The sequence below is a fragment of the Panulirus ornatus genome, chromosome 55 (assembly GCF_036320965.1).
Source record: "Panulirus ornatus isolate Po-2019 chromosome 55, ASM3632096v1, whole genome shotgun sequence".
Classification (NCBI taxonomy): Eukaryota; Metazoa; Arthropoda; class Malacostraca; order Decapoda; family Palinuridae; genus Panulirus; species Panulirus ornatus.
The window spans coordinates 22,326,374-22,344,822 of NC_092278.1; the positions used below are offsets into that span (position 1 = coordinate 22,326,374).

General features: G+C 36.5%; 1 protein-coding gene and 1 long non-coding RNA gene across 6 annotated transcripts in view; one reads left to right on the top strand and one right to left on the bottom strand.

Moving 5' to 3' along the window:
• Positions 1-389: 389 nt before the first annotated feature.
• LOC139765552 (uncharacterized) lies at positions 390-6,879 on the top strand. The gene is made up of 2 exons (XR_011716687.1): positions 390-2,191; positions 3,012-6,879. It is a non-coding gene; the product is annotated as an uncharacterized lncRNA (long non-coding RNA).
• A 282-nt stretch (positions 6,880-7,161) lies between these two features.
• LOC139765550 (uncharacterized) overlaps positions 7,162-18,449 on the bottom strand; it is a 32,743-nt gene continuing 21,455 nt past the window's right edge. For 4 of the 5 annotated variants that reach the window (XM_071693093.1, XM_071693094.1, XM_071693096.1 and 1 more), the window contains 3 exons: positions 18,064-18,268; positions 10,164-10,354; positions 7,162-8,419 (listed from right to left, as the gene is read on the bottom strand). In XM_071693093.1, coding sequence (XP_071549194.1) covers positions 8,275-8,419; positions 10,164-10,354; positions 18,064-18,268 — 541 coding nt within the window. In that variant the 3' untranslated portion in view covers positions 7,162-8,274. Of the gene's footprint in view, positions 8,420-10,163; positions 10,355-14,367; positions 14,493-18,063; positions 18,269-18,449 lie in introns of all 5 variants that reach the window. The other variant, XR_011716686.1, reaches the window with a different exon arrangement.

An 18,449-nucleotide genomic window follows, 5' to 3' on the forward strand; every position in this document is an offset into this window, starting at 1 on the left:
TCTTTCTTTCAAACTATTCGCCATTTCCCGCGTTAGCGAGGTAGCGTTAAGAACAGAGGACTGGGCCTTGGAGGGAATATCCTCACCTGGCCCCCTTCTCTGTTCCTTGTTTTGGAAAATTAAAAAAAAAAAAACGAGAGGGGAAGATTTCCAGCCCCCCGCTCCCTCCCCTTTTAGTCGCCTTCTACGACACTCAGGGAATACGTGGGAAGTATTCTTTCTCCCCTATCCCCAGGGATATATATATATATATATTTTTTTTTTTTTTTTTTTTTTTTTAATATATATATATATATATAATATATATATATATATATATATATATAATATATATATATATATATATATATATTATCCCTGGGGATAGGGGAGAAAGAATACTTCCCACGTATTCCCTGTGTGTCGTAGAAGGCGACTAAAAGGGGAGGGAGCGGGGGGCTGGAAATCCTCCCCTCTCGTTTTTTTTTGATTTTCCAAAAGAAGGAACAGAGAACGAGGCCAGGTGAGGATATTCCCTCAGAGGCCCAGTCCTCTGTTCTTAACGCTACCTTGCTAACGCGGGAAATGGCAAATAGTATGAAAGAAAAAGAAAGAAAATATATATATATATATATATATATATATGGAGCTATGATTTCAGTGCATTATACAAGATAATTAGAGAGTATATGTGTGCAGATGAGGTCATGCCTTTGGTGCTTCGTAGCTAATGTGGGTAATGTGAACAGGTAAGGAAGAAAGAAATATGTTTGGGTAAAGAGGATACTACTCTCATATTGTTTGTTTCAGGAGACTAAAAGGTATGGGGATGGGAAGCCAGAAACCCTCTCCTCCTTGTGTTTTGATTTCTAAAAGCTAGAACAGAAGGAGCTATGCATAGATTGTTCATCCTTATCAAAGGTTCCAGCTAGTGTGTCTGAATATGTGTGGATGTAAACAGGATGAAAAGAAGGGAGAGATGGGTTATATGGGGAGTGGAACCTAAATATTTTAGCAGTAAATGAAAATAGTGAACAGCTCGAGCAGTTTGCTGAAAAAGGACTAGTGATTGGGAATACATGATTTGAAAAGAGGAACATACATAAGTATACATTCTTGAGTGGGGTTAATGGTGATTGGGATTATGTACTAATTGATAGGCATGCTGAGGAGAGACTTTTATAAGTGAATGTGCTGAGGGGGGATGTCTGATCACTTTTTGAGGAGGCTTCAGGAAAAGAGGATGGTTAAAGTGAATGACCTTAGAAGATAAGGCTTCTGTGTGGAAATACTGGGAGAGATTGGTTACAGAATGGCAGGTGGGACTAAATGAAACCATGGTATTGAGTGAGGAATGGGCGTTATGTAGGGAAGCATTGCTTACTTGTGTAAGAGAAGTGTGTGGGATATAGAAGGTGGGATAAGGGCATGTTACAAAGGATAGATTCATGGATAAGAAATTTATGATAACAATGGAGAAAAAAGAGATGTATTGGCATTATCTGTGAGAAGGAATGTGAATGATTGCGAGATGTATGAGAGGAAAGAGCAGGGGATGAAAAGAGAGCAAATGAGATTTAGGGTGAGAGAGTGGGGACTCTTGCTTTTGTGCATTATACATGATGGCCAGTGAGTGGATGTTAGCAAATGGTACTGTTCTGCCTCTGTTGTTGGTACAACCATGCTATGTAGGAAACCAAGTGGAAGGTATCCTCTGGTGAGGCTGTAAGCGTATGAAAAGGAGTATAACCTTGTTCAGGAACTTCTCATCCAAGATGAGTCCATCATTTCTTTGTTACTGATTGAATTACAGCTTTGTAGCTGCATGAGCCCCTGGAATTATATCTATCTGACTCTGACGTGACACAATCTCTAGAGTTGTAACTCTTGAATCTGTATGTATATGGCCATGACTTGTCTGACACTTTCTCTTGGATTTCATAGTGCATCACTTTTCTTTTCTTTAGCATTTCTCAGTGTGGACCTGACAACCATTAATCAAGATGTTGAGAGCACAAATGAGGCTTTAGCTGTACTGAAGCTTAGTTAAGAGTTTATGACAATAAGATTTGTCTTCCAGAAATTAGTGGCCCAGAGGAGAATTATTGAAGGAGGAATTTTGTGAATTATTGATTTCTCCTCCTTTCGTGTTGTGGAGACAGGAACTGATGCCAATACAGATCTGACTTTAGAGGCTTATGGTACTTAAAAGGTAAGCCAGTCATTATACATTATTGTTTTGATGAAAATATTCCTCATAAAGTAGCCCACAGTATATTGCCAATGATACTAACAAAGAATTCTTGGGTTGTTAAATCTAAAAGAAAGCATTTCCTACTGAGTGGGAGCAGGTTAGTGTTTTGATGTTTGGTCTTTTTCAGTACATGGTACTGTAAACCCTAATTGTAGCATGTAGAGATAATTGTGTATGAATATATACTGTCAGCGTACTTAGGAGGATGCGACCAATCCATAATAGATGTGTATGAGTAATCATGTCTTTGTGATAGTTATGTACAGTTGTAATTGTTTATCATATTCATAGCCAAAACACATCTTTGGGATCATTCAGCCATTTAGAAAATAAGGTATGTATTTTTTGCCAAAATCTTATTTAGAATGATTTTTACAGTCTGAATTATCTTCCTGAAATTGGAATATGTATGCCTGTTTTGGTTAGTGTATTGTTCTGTCAATTAGGCTCATTGCAATTAGGATCTAGTCATGGGTGGCAAAATATGCTTATGTTACAGTGCAAGCCATTATAAAGGGGTTGTAAGCATGTATGCATAGTGAAATATTTGTATTTTTATAAGTCACTGTAGATTTCACTCTGTTCAAAATGTAACTTTATTTGAAATGTAGAAAGCATATTTTAGATGACTTAAAGTTGCTGTTCTAATAATGTCTTTGATTTTGAGCTAGATACTGGTGATGTACATGTTCATTCGTAGATTTGTGATATAATGTTGTCAACTTAGGCACTTGCAGGGTCTGTAACATCCACTGAAAGATTTATTTCACTTCCTTAGGCCTCAGTTGTAGCCTGTTGAAAAGTGATGTATACATAAGACATGGAAATAATATACAGCAGGAAAAATGCCATCTGGCTTTAAGGTAAGTTATTGGCAGTGACGTTACCAACAATATTTTAGTAATACATCCAGGTGTGTCATGAGTCAGACTCACTTGATTATAATCATTATTAGAAAGAAGTTAGAGTAGATAATTCTAGAGAACCATCATATTCTCCATGTAATGTAGTGTATTGATGAGAGTACATCAGAACTCTTTGATAATTTTGAGGTAACTTATGTTGGTAGTCTAAAGCATTGACGCTGCAGGAACCATACCTGCATTGCTAGAGCCAGTAATGAAATGATGACCCACTTAGTTGCCAAATTGTAATTGTGGTGCTTTTGTAAGAATCACATAATTACTGTGGAGTCACAGTGGAACATTAAACAATCAGAAGGAATCTCATCATAGAACAGTAAAAATTGGCATGACTTATACACTAGTAAATTGATGCTTAAAACATAGTAGTTAACACAGTATTTTAATCTCTCATAATCAGTGCAGGCATAGGATGCACCATTTAGTTCATTTAGATAGTTCACTTATATCACCTCATCACATGATGTATTAGGAAGATACCTATGGATGATTAATCAGATGAATATACAACAACAGTTATGATGTCATTGGACTGGATAAAGCAGTTGATTTCATAGAATGTGTGTGTGTGTGTCACACTTAACCAGATTTTGAAGTTCCTCGGAGCTTTTGTGCACCTTAACTGTACATAAATCTGAAGTTTTGTTTGATGAAAAATTGATCCAAATAAGCTTGTATAGCTAATGTTGAAACACTGATGGTCTTTGTGCTAAAGAGTTGCCATGTCATATTCACATTGAGGGCATCCAGGTATGTCAGTTTCTAATGTTGCTGTATTGACTTTATGTTGGACACTGACATATGTGATAGGTCACTGTTAGCTAAATGTTGCTGAAAACATCAAGAAATAGAAGTATTATCTCCATTAAAGAAAATTGATAGTTTGTTTCAAAATATATCAGCTTTTAATGCACTGTCTGCAGGTTCTTTACTTGCAAAGAAATGAAATGGCCTACAGAGTATACTGAAGATAACTTATTTGAAAATGAGAAAAGTGAAAAGTTTCTTGACTTAATTATCAGAGGTAGTTTATTTTATGACATACTGTAAAAGAAAATGAATGAAAGTTTCAGAGTACAACAGGAACTGAAATGAAAAGTGTGGATTCTGAAGAATGATAAAACTTTATTTCTAAGGTGAAGCCCCATCAATGAGAATGCTAAACCTACTGGAGGTTAGAACTATCTACCCCTTCCAATATGGTGAGAATTTACCTGAATTTGAAACCATTTGATAACCTTCTGCCTTGTATTGGCCAGTCACTTGTACATGGTGTCTCATTGACCTGTCATTGATCATGCTGGCCATGACATCATCTTACACTAGTATGTGGCTCACACATACAAAGAAGAGGTTTTCTGAGGCTAGATGCTAGTCCAGCTTGAGGCCAAGAAACTAGAAAACCTTAAAGGGTAAGAGTAAAGCATCTCTGGATGGAGCTTCTCCTTTCTGTACCCTCTTTGATTGCCACAGTAGCTGAGACAGAAAATTTTTGGTACTGGATTTTGTCTTCATGTGCCCTACTGACAACTTGGGGTTATGAATTCTTGATTGAGAATTGAGAAACAACTAAAAATATAAGGAAACCATGATCAGAGCCCAAAAGAAACTTTAAGGCTTGATGAAATTTGGGCTGTGCTGCCTAAAGGAGATCCATGTCTCCGAGTGCATCATGGTACACTAGTCAAGGTGTGGGACTGCAATGGTGTGTCATTTGCACCCTACCTGGACTTGGGGTGACAAAGCTCTCTCCATAAGTTACACCTGATGCCCAGGTCATGTATGGGAAACTAGGTTCAAAGAAAGAAGAACCTCTTCCTCAAGGCCATAGGAGCATCTTGTCAACCTGAATATCAGTCTTGGTCAAAGGCAGAACAGATTATAGAGGCAACTGCTTGATGCTGGCCCCTAAAGTTTCAAAATCAAACTACCCCAGGATTAGAATTTGTGTCAATAGCGCCAGTCTAGTTCCTGATTGTTAAGACCCTTACATAGGGCCCATACACTGAGTTAAACAGTCATCTTGGACATAGGGAGAGGAGGATAGTGAAATGAAGAAAATGCCAACTCCCACGTGGTCTAAAGGTATTGTAAATCTAATATTTTAATAATTTGCCCCCAAAGAAGGGAAAACAAATTACGTACAATTATTTAGTCATATGCTGAGAGTATTAGATTTTTCTGATTCATAGTACAGGAGAGTAGAGACTTTAGCAAGGACTTTTCCAGCATGCATCTGGCTGTGATGGTGACTTTGTGAAATCTGTGGAATGTGGGTAAGCTTGAACAACTAACATGGGTAAGATGGTGACGACATGGCCAGGATGGTCATTGATTGGCTGTGTGAACACTGGATGAGTTAGTGGCTAATGCTGCAAGGCAGATAGTTGTCAAAGGGTGGTGAATTCAGGTAGTTTACTACAACATTGGTAAAAATTTCTAACCTCCGCAACCATAGTGCTCTTGTCATTCAAAGGGCTCCTCAATGTTGAAAATAAATTGATGTCAGTGACAGGTAGGTTTGGAATACATTAATGAGTATCATGAGCAGGAGTACATTTTGGTCCCCTGATACATTTTCAAACTCTTTATATAACTTCCACCCCACAGAATTTTATGGTACCTTTAACTACAAATGATCAGTATTTATAAGATTTTGACGTGATTTGCAGTGTACAAATAGGAAAACATTGCAAACAGTGTTTTCATAATATTAATCTGTTATATATATATATAATGTTTCTGCAGTGAAGGCAAAGTGATGCATCCACCTTAATTCACATAATGTGATTGGAAGTTTGCTGATGACATTCAATATGCAAATAAGAAAACATGGTAGTTTTTCAGTATTATCTTCATCGTGATATTTTTAACATATCATGTATGTTTTGAGTGCTAAAACAGAATGGTGTGTCCAGTAAAATTCATCAAGAAATAAACATAGTTTTGCGTATGAATACCAGTAAAAATATGCATATGTGTTAGGAACTGTCTGTTTCTCATTTAGGATACAAAGGTACTAGTATTGGTATATTAGATGGGTGCTCAATATTGTATGCCTTTTCTGGCTGAAACACCATGTAGTTTTTGGTAAGGATATATATGGCTGTGTTATGGGCTCAAAATATGGAATGCAATAGTATTGTGCAATATATGCTTGGAACAAATGAGTATGTTTATATGATCTGTATAGACTATACAATTTTCTTTAATTTCATTGAGACATATATGCTGGAGATTTATAATTCATTTCCTTGTCTGTGATAGCCTGAGAATTAACTGATTTCTGGCCAGCACTTACTCCATTAATAACATTATTTGAAGAGTAGACAGTGGTAGGGTATTTAGTAGTCAGTGGAGAAAGGTATGTGTCTCTGTCAGCAAATAGCTGTATGGAGATCATGTAATCATTAGAATGTATCGAGTCTGAAATCTCCACCTGTCTTGGTCAGCTTAGCTTAGAGCAGAAATGAATGTTAAAGTTTGGAGTTCAGTCCAGGAATGTAACTAATCATATCCTCAGTAAAGGGTAGTGAGCTAGGTTTGTGATAAGACAGTTTAATGTACTTTTAAATAATAATTTAGATTGTCGAATGTTCGAGAGAATACTTAGCCAGGCACTGGTATGTCACTCGTAAGACTAAGATCTGTTGCCATCATTATCTATCCCGTAAATCAATACAGAATGTTTAAAATGAGTTGTATATAAATGATAATCTGTTGTGAATTTGTTTATATATTACCTGTTATTCAGATTGAAAGGCTGAATTGAATTAATTAGTTAACAAAAGTAGGAACAACTTCATAACAATGTAGAAAGTGTACATGTTATGTGCATAAAGTAAAATAAAAAATATCCTGTTGTAACCACAGGCTTGGTCCTCTACTGAATTAACAGATGAATATAAGCAGACAGTGAAGAAACTTTACATTGTTCGTTATTATATCTATACAATGTTCATTCCAAAGAAACTTACTAAGAAGGAATGCTGATTAAAAAATGTGTAAAACTTAAATTTTAATAACAAATTTGAATACAATTTACATAAATCATATATACCAGATTCATGCAACGTAAGTTTCACACTATTTACATAAACTTTAATATTTGGTCTTCTGAAGCATATAATAGCATTTTTTTTTAATGAAGCTTAAAACATTCTTATAATAAAATACCCAACATCCCAACTTTGGGAAGATATTTTACAACACATAATTTTCTAAGTAAAATTACTGTCTTTGGTTGAATTTCAGTTGAGTCAATCTTCGTTCTCCTTTACAAACACAATTTAAAGGGACAAGAAAAACAGCAACTTGAGGAATTTTCTTACCCCGGTAGGAGTATTTACTCTGAGTACTTTGCTCTGGGAAGGCTGGATCACTGTACCTACAACTCGCATGCATACTCATAACCCACACAGAAAAACCAACAATTAAGCATTCTCTCCCACAATGTCTGTCTTTAGTGTACACTGAAATGAAGGTCTACTTGGAAGCAAAACTGCCAAACTAGTCAATGCTTGTCCTCAATACTTGTCCTGCAGCAATTTTCTTTTATCACTGTTTTCTTTCTCTGTTCAGTACATTATCAACACCACTGCAGAAATACTCAGCTACACAATAGGCATTTACCAGTACACCAAATAAATCTCAAGCACCACTGCCAAAAGACTGTTCATTATATATATATACATCATATATACACATGATATCTAGGATAGAAGCTCATCTTTTATCATAAAGCTTGTAATAAAATCTGGACAGTTTTTCATCACCATCATAAAGGTTCTTTCACTCACATACCTTACCACTATAGTTGCCTTTACATAGCTGGCCAGCAAAAGATAAAGGATTTTCCAACTGCTGCGTTACATCACAAGTTCAGCCAGTTAAATCATAACCAAGCTAAAAACATCCTAATAGAAGTCCATGTAATGAAGCATGAAAGTTGTTAAAAACCACAGCCTATGAGGTCAGGATCTTCAAAATGGTGTCAAAAAACAACAACACTTTCGTTACTTTTCAAACTTGAGAGAGCAAAGGGTATTTTCAACTAGTTTGCACTCAGCTGCAAACTTATGGGGACAGTCCGCATACATTGTGGCTAAAACCAGAATATTAGGGATCATAATTAAGAATATAGTCTTTTAGCATTCCTGGGAGAGGCAGTTTATTCACATTCTGAGCAGTTCTTCTCCCTAATGCATCATATATTATAACTCGGCATATCTGCTTCAGTGTACGTGGTTTAGTGTAGAGTTCTCTGAAAGGAGGGTAAATGTATGATTAAACAGTCATTAATATTTTTCATACTCTGAAAGTGTTCAGAAAACTGTCTTTAAACAATCCTTACAAGTGCCTACATACTTTTCATAATTAATATTCTTTGTCTCAGCCTTTTCATGTTTACTTCTCATCTCGATACACTTTTTCTCCTACATCTTTGTGTGTCCATATCATCTTTTTAAGTACACACCATTCCCATCACTATCCCATCAAACTACAATCTTCCATCCACATAACAGCCACTCTTATAACTACTATCCCAAATACTATCAGTATGCACCTTCCAGTCAAGGATACATACAGCACACAGGATAACTTCACAGCCATTCCTGAGCTTGCTACTTTTCTATCCATCCCATATATCAAGAGACCTAACTTTTGCTCTACTCACCATCCAATCAAAGTGATGTAGAAAGACTATGCCACGGTTCATCTCAAACTCTCCATGTGTCCTGGTTCAATCAATCAATGACAACACGTCAATCCTTCATACCAAGTCAATCCGGTTCCTCCCATGCACATTTCTAACCCTCCTGAATGATGAGGCCCTGTTATTGTGCACATGCACTACTTTCAGTATGAAAGTACTTTACAGCAATCATAATTCTTCTATACACATCACACAATAAAATCCCATCAGTGCCTTAACTTTATCATGTCTTTTCTTCCTCCATATATGCTCCTAATCTTCCTTCCTACACTATTTCTCCACTATTTGTCAAAGTAAAAAAATCTGATCAACATGACCACAACCTCACACCTTCCTAAACCATCTTATTCCTCACCAACACAGGATCCCCTGATCCTTCTAACACAATAAATCACTATGCTACCTAATATCTTGCTAACTTTGCTACTGCAACTGTCTAATTCTAAACTCACTTTTACTCATCCCTTCCTGTCTACAGGAACACAATTACTGCCTTCATGCAAACATCAGGCACCAGACCATTTTCCATACACCATGTTGCTCACAACTCCGTATGCTCCCTGATCTTCGTTCTTTAAGACCTTTCTTGTTCTACTTTGTATTACCTTCTCCCATGTGCCTATCTCTCTCTATACCTCTATTCCTCCTGTTCCAACAGACTAGTCTCTCAACACCATTTTAAACCAATACTAAAATATTCTATTCATCACTTATACAAACTAGGATTCTCCTAGATTTATCTAATGAACGAACCTTTACTTTTTACATACTCCTCTCCTACTCCTATTCACCTATTTCCAAAACAATTTATTCTCATATTCCATTCAAATTTTCTTTCCAGTTCACTACTTGCTTTCTTTTGATAATATGCCATCCTTTTAACTTATATTCTGGGTTTTGTATTCTACACTTTCAGTAAAATATTCATCAATCAACAGAATACTGATCTGAAAAGAAAAATGTTTTAAATTACCCTTGACTCTAATCCCATTTACATGGGGTGGATCACATTCAGACAGCAGAAAAACGATCTTTACACCAGTGAACAACAGGTCCCAGAATGATCACTTGTTAACTTTAAGAGGTTGCTCTGCTCATGGATTTTTACATCTTGATGTCAAATTATGTAACTGAAAGTGTTAAGATCGTTTCTGGGCTGAGGTACATACAGCAATGCTGCTTCTGCAAGAATCCTGCTCCAGTCCTACAAGATGGGAGTGGGGCAGGGAGACCAAAATCCTTATGGAAGTCTTGTTACCCTGCTACCTTACACTTGTAAAATCCAACACACCTAAGGACCTGCGCTAGAGATCGCTTCATGGGCACAAGAGAGGTCTGTGTATAGAGTATCTTGAGGCACTGGTGGAGCTCCCTGTGGTCCATTGCTAGGTAGTAAAGGTGCAGCAGGCGTGCAAATCTCTGATCAGGATCAATTAAAAGCTCCTCCTTCCTAATCAGTAGCTGCACATAGTAGTATAACACCTGGAGAGTCAACAGCTATATATCAGAAGATCTGCAGGTAATATTAATAAATCAGTAGCACAGCATAAAAGCATAATACATAGATATATTTCCAGTCAATCTGCTCACAGTAATACAACATCCATAAAATATACTTCCAAACCATGTGCAACTAATCAAATACTGTGCTTTGTTTTTGGAGAAAGATCTTCATGGATGATCTTATTTTCATTCGTACTGCATGCTGGATATCTAAACAAGCACATGGCCTGAATAAATGAAAATTTTCATGGTCAGGGTGTTTGCAAATTATATAGTATTTCTTAAAAAGTGGATCTGGAATTTGAAAAATAATCAAACGAATGAGAAAATAGCAAGATCTATGGTACTGCTGTGACTAATCCTTGAAGCTGAAATGCCAAGGTGAGTTTGACATGTGATTTCAAGAAAGAAGAAACAAGCATGATCAGAGATAAGGTGAAATGTCAAAATGCTGCAGTACTTGTGAAAAAGAACATCAACAGAGATGTGCATGAATCACAAATTATGAAAAGTTCTAAATTCCCCATCATACTGTATTACAGGTATACCACCGATTTTCCAGCACTCTGGGTTCAAATGCCTTACTGAATTAACCGTTTTGCCGGACCAACTGTGGTCATGTAATAATAATTCATCAACACACCTCTAACCCACTAATTATACATCTCCCATGTGTCTAAAGTATACCAGGAACTGCTAGAAATTTAAATTAAACAAATATTAAATGTAAATTAAATAAATGAAATACATTACACACCTGCTCAGGACTGAGGTGCTCGTTAGCTACAAATTTCGCAAATTTGTCCACATACTCGGCAGCTCCTTCGTGGTTTGGAGACCGCTTTTCTTTGCACACTTTATTCATGGAAATTCCATGATGCTTCTTGAATCTTTGAATCCATCCTTCACTATAGTCACGCTGATGTAATTTAAGTTCTTAATGGAACAACTTAGCCTGGTCCATTATCATGCTACCTGACAAAGTCCACTCCGTCACTCCGACGCTGTCGAAACCATTCCATTCACTCGATTGTGCTCAGTACTCTTACCCATCTTTCATAGTTTTTCTAATCGTCACTTGCTTCTTGGAATCGCTGTCTGCATAGAATTTCAATATTTTCTCCCTTTGCTTCTTATATCATAAACAGTTGAACCAATACTGTAGATGTCACACAGCTTATGCACCAAAACACCACGGTCCATTTTTTACAAGTCCATTTTTTACAACAGGTCTACTTTATCTTGGATCGATACGGACTGGTCTTTACATCTGACACCGCAACTGACATTCTCAAACATCTTAGAAGCCATAGCTGGGTTTAATTTAAGCAAAATAAGCTAAGAAGCTCACAGAACTGCAGTATCACCACCAATAAGTGCAGTGTAAAGAATGTAAATAAAGCGAGCCCTACACACTATGCTATCTGTGGCTGCCCAGTAATTTAGTCTGGTGGCCACAGTAATTTCAGGGTCCTTCACGTTATTTTGTCTGGATTAAAGGAGGTACCAAACCATCAGTTGCTGGAAAATTAGTGGTGTACCTGTACTTGAAAAATAGCCGAGGTGTGACAAAAGAGCTAATTTTTACCAACCCAATTATCTGAAACATCTAAACTCTTTTGTTGTTTACATTGGCCACATTCAATGCATTCCCCTAACTCATGTCCAGAGTCTTATAATAAAGAAAGGTTTCTACACAACTACCTTCCTTTGCATATCAATTTGATCCAATGACATGACTAACATCTTTACTCACTAAAATAAGTTTTGAGAAAGTTCCAGTCACGTAATTACTCTCTTTGTGGGAGGAAAAAATTGGAGAAAGGAAACATACTAGTAGTAATGTTTTTTCCTACCGATATCTAAAAATGGCACTGCTATTGTTAAAAGATTTAGTGCATACACAATACCTTCTAAAAACAGAAATCAGATGATAAGCTCTCATTCTTGTTATTCTCTTCCCATCATCCCCCATTCAGTACTTAAACACCTATCATTAGTTTTGATTAAATTCAGTCTTATTTGTCCACCTAACAATTTTTCCTGATCTTTCTATGAATTCATATGCACATAAATAATCTTCAACAAATTATACTATTAATCTTTTAAAAGTTACCAGGGTATGTTATGGACAAAATCAGATAATGAATTTAATACTGGGAAGTAAAAGTTCCAATATATATTAATGCACAACAAAGCAATGAAAAAAATGCTAAATACCAACTTCATAAACATCTCCCACAAGAAATCAGTTCAATGTTAAGAAATAACTTTTCCAACCTGAGAGTGAGTTTGTGAAAGATGCATGGTAAAACATCCTTTCCACTTACTGAAGATAAACTCTGAAAAATACCTCTATACCCAAGAAACAGATGAAACAGTTGTCACTCTCTATTCTCTTAAACATGTCAAATACCTCTATACCCAAAAAACAGATGAAACGGTTGTCAATGTTTTCTCTTAAACATGCCAACTCGTATACTTAAAGGCAATTAACTACTAGACAACTAGTGATCTCAGAGAAACCAAGTTCACCAGCACCCTATATAGAGAGGTTGGTGAAGTGCACACCCTCCTCAACACTACTTTGCTACTTGACACATGCATAATCAACTGGAGCAACTGTAATTTATATGGTGACGAAGAATCTAGCTCTCCCATAAATTCAAGGTATGTACATGGTTGCCCTTCCTGCTCAATAATGCTCATTGCAAAATTAGTGAGACTATGAACTGCCTTTCCTTCCTATAACATTCATATTTCTATGAGGAAATAAGTAATTCCTGTCTAGAACATGTCAAGTAGTATGGTCTTAGAGCAAGAAACTACAGAATATTTTAAAATAGTATTCACCCAAACCATCTTATTATTGGGTACATATACTCATAACACATAAATGGGACACAAAATATATTTTCTGGATAGAAAGTCCCTCAAAAAAATTCAGGTTAGAATGAGAAGACACCCAAAAATTTAAAAACCTTCAAAATGTAAAGCACAAATATCATGTAATGCCAACTGTAAAAGAGCAGGAAAACTATAACATTATAAATTCCAGTAGGTTAAAAGAATAAATTCTGAGTTTAAAAAAGCTTTTCCACAAACCAGGAGGGTAAAAGCCCTTCATATTTTGTGGATGATATAAAAAGACTTCTAGCAACTTACCTGGCATATGAAGCTGGTAATTGCCCTGATCAGCTTTTCCAACTCTCTGATGAAGCAGAGGAAAGTTTGGACTGGCTGGAGAAAATGTGACAAACATCATCTTTCCATTTCAAAAATGAAGTCTACAAGGTGGTGATGACCAAATATACATGGCTGGTTAATGATATGAACAACTTTTTAAACCCTCTCATGAGGCAAAAGGAATCACAGACTAGATGAATAGAATATAACACTTAGCTTGACAGTTTCTTTTAAATACGTGATGTTTGGAAAGTAGTGATCAAATCTATCTATATCAAAATTGAATCCATCCCCAATTTTCATGGAATGGATCGGATACAAGCCTTAGAAATCTGGTGTACATATCCTCGACCCAAGCTCTGTGTGTTGAAGTTGAAAATGGACTTCCATACTTACATAAGCACGACTTTCTCAATGCACTGTAAGCTGGTTTGTCAAGTAAGACCAACTTTACCATTCATACAAAAATGTTTCCATTGCATTTAAACCCAAATCATTCATCAGCTAGTATCATCATCTGGAACATCCTAAGCCCTAATCAAGTCTAACCCTGCATCTATACATCTCTTTCACAATCTACCATCCCCCTTGTTCCTTCTACTGAACTCTTGTACAATGAATCTTCTTGACCAACCTATCATCTCCATACATTCTGTGGCTGTGCCATCCTAAACGACTTTCAACCATGTGCATTTCCAAAGATTTCTTCACCACACTAATCTCTGAGATTATACCCAAGTGTGATCTATTCTACTCCTTAAACTGTATTAAGAAGTGAAGACAAACTAGAGAGTGTGATAACTAACCTTGTTGACAGATCTGCCAAAAAAGGTCGTCAACACTCCTAAATCTTCAAGTATTTGTTGCTTCATTCTCTTCATTGCAGCTGGGTTAACTGAAGGGATCTGACTTGCCAGGATGCTGAGGTCTCCTAAAATGTAAAAGTATAGGAGACATCCTCTGGTCTGAACTTAAGGTCAGAATCTGACATGACTGTGAACGTGGGGCTTACCTCTACAGCCAAATCACCTTGCAAAACCAGTGCTAATGATTCCTTCAACATACAAAGAAAACTCCAGCAGTCACACTAGGATAGCTTTCAACCTCTGCAACTGATAATACAGTTGTTCACAAATACTGAAGCAAAAATTACAGACTAAAAAAAGGCAATTTTCTAGCTTACATTGGAAGCAACAATCCAGAGAAGCAGCTCAGGAATTTCGGGAATCATTCTGACTGAAGATCAGAGATAGTAGTCCACTAGCCAAAGAAGGGCTTAAAGATCTGCTGGAATGAACTAAACTATGAGCTAGACTTGTGAGAACATTCTTCCAAAAGTTAAAGGCCAAATTTGGAACAGTTACACCAATTCACAAGGAAGATGATATCCACACAGAGAATGTAAATGCATAAATGTAATGTATTCTCTTATCTAAAAATAAGATTGCCTTGATTCCATCAACACTAAAAGGGAAAGAAGCAAACTGAGCAAAGCTGCAAATTGCTCCTAAAAACCTACAAACCCTGGAGTCTTTATCTGAGAATTTGAAATAATTTGTAATAACTCGAGGAAAGAAAAGCATTAATTGGTTTTCAAGTACAAAAACCAGAAATAATATGTCCACATTTCTTAAATCCTATAAGATCTCCAAGAGCAGCTAGAAATTATTTTTAATGATGCATACCCACAAAAGTAGAAATAAATAAAAAATATTTTATTCATTAAGGGAAATCTGTTCTGGAACACTAACTCGCTAACGCGGGAAATGTAGATGTATATATAAGAAAAAAAAAAAAAAGTGAAGTCACCCATAAAATCAAATGAATTGTTCTGACAATAGAGTACAGTCTCTTAAGTTCAAATCTTTGTTGCTTAGCAGCAAAGTATTCACAGTAGGTCCGAGGTGCTAATTTTCTTGAATTAGAAAACGTGGGGAAACCTACAATGAGGAAACTTATCAAGGAATGTTATCCTCTTGACAGCAGTTCTAAGTTATGGATATTAATGTCTACATCATCCTGATGTCAGTATGGAATATAAAGAAACCACAAAACAAAGAAAGCATATACGAGAATGAGACCACAACACCTCCATCAGAGAAGCAACTGAAGTCTGGTAATGGATGGTCTTCTTACAATTAGGTAATTAGTATCGCTATTAATCAAACAGGCATATGTTCAAATCTTAGTTGGGGCAGAAGGTTGAAAATTATTCAAAATCTTTCAACATCCTCTTGGGGACTGGAAAATAAAGGGTTAGGTGGAGTATGTTTGGATATCCATATATAAACAAAAGCCCAACCCAAATGGGGGTACAAAAAATCTAAACACTTTTGGACTTAAGTAGTATACAGGTAACTGAAAAGTGCATACTTTTGATTAATGAAGCTGTCTGGACTTTTCACACAAAAAGGATCAAGAATCTGGTATCCCATCACTTCTGTGTTACTTGAACTATAAACCACTTTGTTAAACTTTGCCAACCTTGCGTCCTGCAATGACATTTGCTCAGCCTTTGTATGTTTCACTGTCAGCCTCTTGATATAAACTGTTATCTTCAACACCATGCAGTTCAGTAAGTTTGTGTGCTGATACACCCTTGTCTAGTTCTTGTACTATCTTACTTTTTGCATGACAGTAAGAATAATGTGCTTTAAACCCAAAACTCTACGGATTCTTGAGCCATAAGAAATTTTGAAAATTTGATTTCAGAAGTCTGAATATATTAAAATGTAATCAATGACCAACAGCAAATGGTGGTAAATTAATGTATCTTCTAAGAAACAAACAAATATGCTATAACTAGCTAAGGGAACTGTGAGCTGCCTAAGTAAGCTAACCACAGAGCGCTGGCAGTAAGATTCTTAAAAAAATTAATTATTAGGAAAAAATGAATAAATCATAAATATGGAACAATATCTAATCACTGACTGGCTTGCTGCTAAAAGCAGTATAACCTGTATAATGGCCCCCCATACAACCCAGTAATCACTAACTTCCTATGAGCACAAGCTAATGTTTTCCAATATTAAGTATCCTTAAAGTACTAAAGTTTGTTTCTCAGGATTACAAAAAGCAGTACTTTACACATTTTGCCTGTAACCCATGAAGAGAACCAGAGGCAGAGGTTAAACCTCTCAGCTGAAAAAGCCTGTGTATAAACAAATGCATCCAACAGCAAAGATGCCTCGGTAAAGTCACTATTGAACCAAAGATCCTATAAAACAGTATAATGTTGATGGCACTTCAAGCACTTCCCCTTCTGCAAATTTCTGTCTTTTCTCAGTTGGATCAATACATCCCTAAAATAATGAAACTGATTGTTTGCAACATAAAATTTTATATCCTTAGATCAAATTTCACTACTCCATGCAAAACATAACCCTCTCACTCAACAAAATCCCATACCCCTTATCAAGAATACTCGAAACACACACAACTACAATTTAAACATTTATTATTGTCCTTACATTCATGCCGTAGCACTATACAAGCAGTCTACCAGTTCTTAAGCAACTCCCCTCAATCCATACAAATATCAAACAGATTGTTTAAATAAATAATGCTAACACCTACTTAAGAAACAACTGCAATCCTATTAATTCATTTATCATACTTTGTCGCTGTCTCCTGTGTTAGCAAGGTAGCGCAAGGAAACAGACAAAAGAATGGCCCAACCCACCCACATACACATGTATATACATAAACGCCCACACACGTACATATACATACCTATCCCCTCCTAATGTTTTATCACACTTCAGCTTACACAAGACTTCCGTCACCTTCTCCCTTTTCCCTATCCCATTCACTGTAGCTCTCACTCTACATCTCTTCTCATCTCAAACAAACCACATATAGATCACTCAGCAAACCTTCCAAACCCTCAGACATTCTTTTTATATCTTGGACTGTTTACCCTTCTCCATTTGCTCTCTTCACTGTCAACCCCAATACTGTCTGTAAAGTAAACTCATTCTTCATTGTAAGTTACTGCTTGCAAAAATGCAACGTCTAACTTTATAACACTAACTACAAGCAAACTAAACAATGCCTTTCTTTGTCATACTATGGAATAAGTCAAGCACTTAATTTTGCATAATCCAGGACAGGATTTTTCTGGCAGTTAGCTGGTGTTCAGGTCAGAGGATGATGGTCAGGGGACAATGGACTTCATAACCATTTCACTTTTCAGAGTACTGGCTGTAATGCCTACAGAAAATAGCTGAGTGCTGCCACTTTACTGGGGAGCTGAGCTTTTTATCGTCTATATTTAATTTTCAGTTACCCTGACTGGACCGTTAATTATGTCCTTCAAGCTTGGTGAAGTGCAATATTTTCATAATTTCTTTCACAGGGAATAATTTTGATTATCTAGATTTTATCATTCAAGTGCATGATAGTTACGGATGATGGTTTTATGTACCTTAATATTATAAAATTTTCTTCAGTACCATAATAAACTAAAAATCACAACTGTTCAAAAGTCCTTGCATCAGTACCTGATTGGACGACTTCTTTAGGAAGACAGAGGACTGTGAGTGACAGATCATAGGTTCTGTGGTGGAAATGTTAATGTTGGGGTTGGCGCCATACTGCAGGAGGGTTGTGGTCAAATCATACACGTAGTCCAAGTCTGTGGAGGTGCGAGCATTCTGCACCATATCCATGAGGGAGAGCAGAATGTGTTGGGTGCGCTGACTGAATCTAAAGGAAAAACAGTAATTGATATTCTTTCCACACCTGTCAATCAAACTAACCTAAGGGAAAAACAGTAGTTGATATTCTTTTCACACAACCTGTCAATCAAACTGAGAGAAAATGGATTGATAAAAGGAGCTTTCTCTTGTGTCAAAGTGTATAACGAGTTGGAAATCTAATACCATCT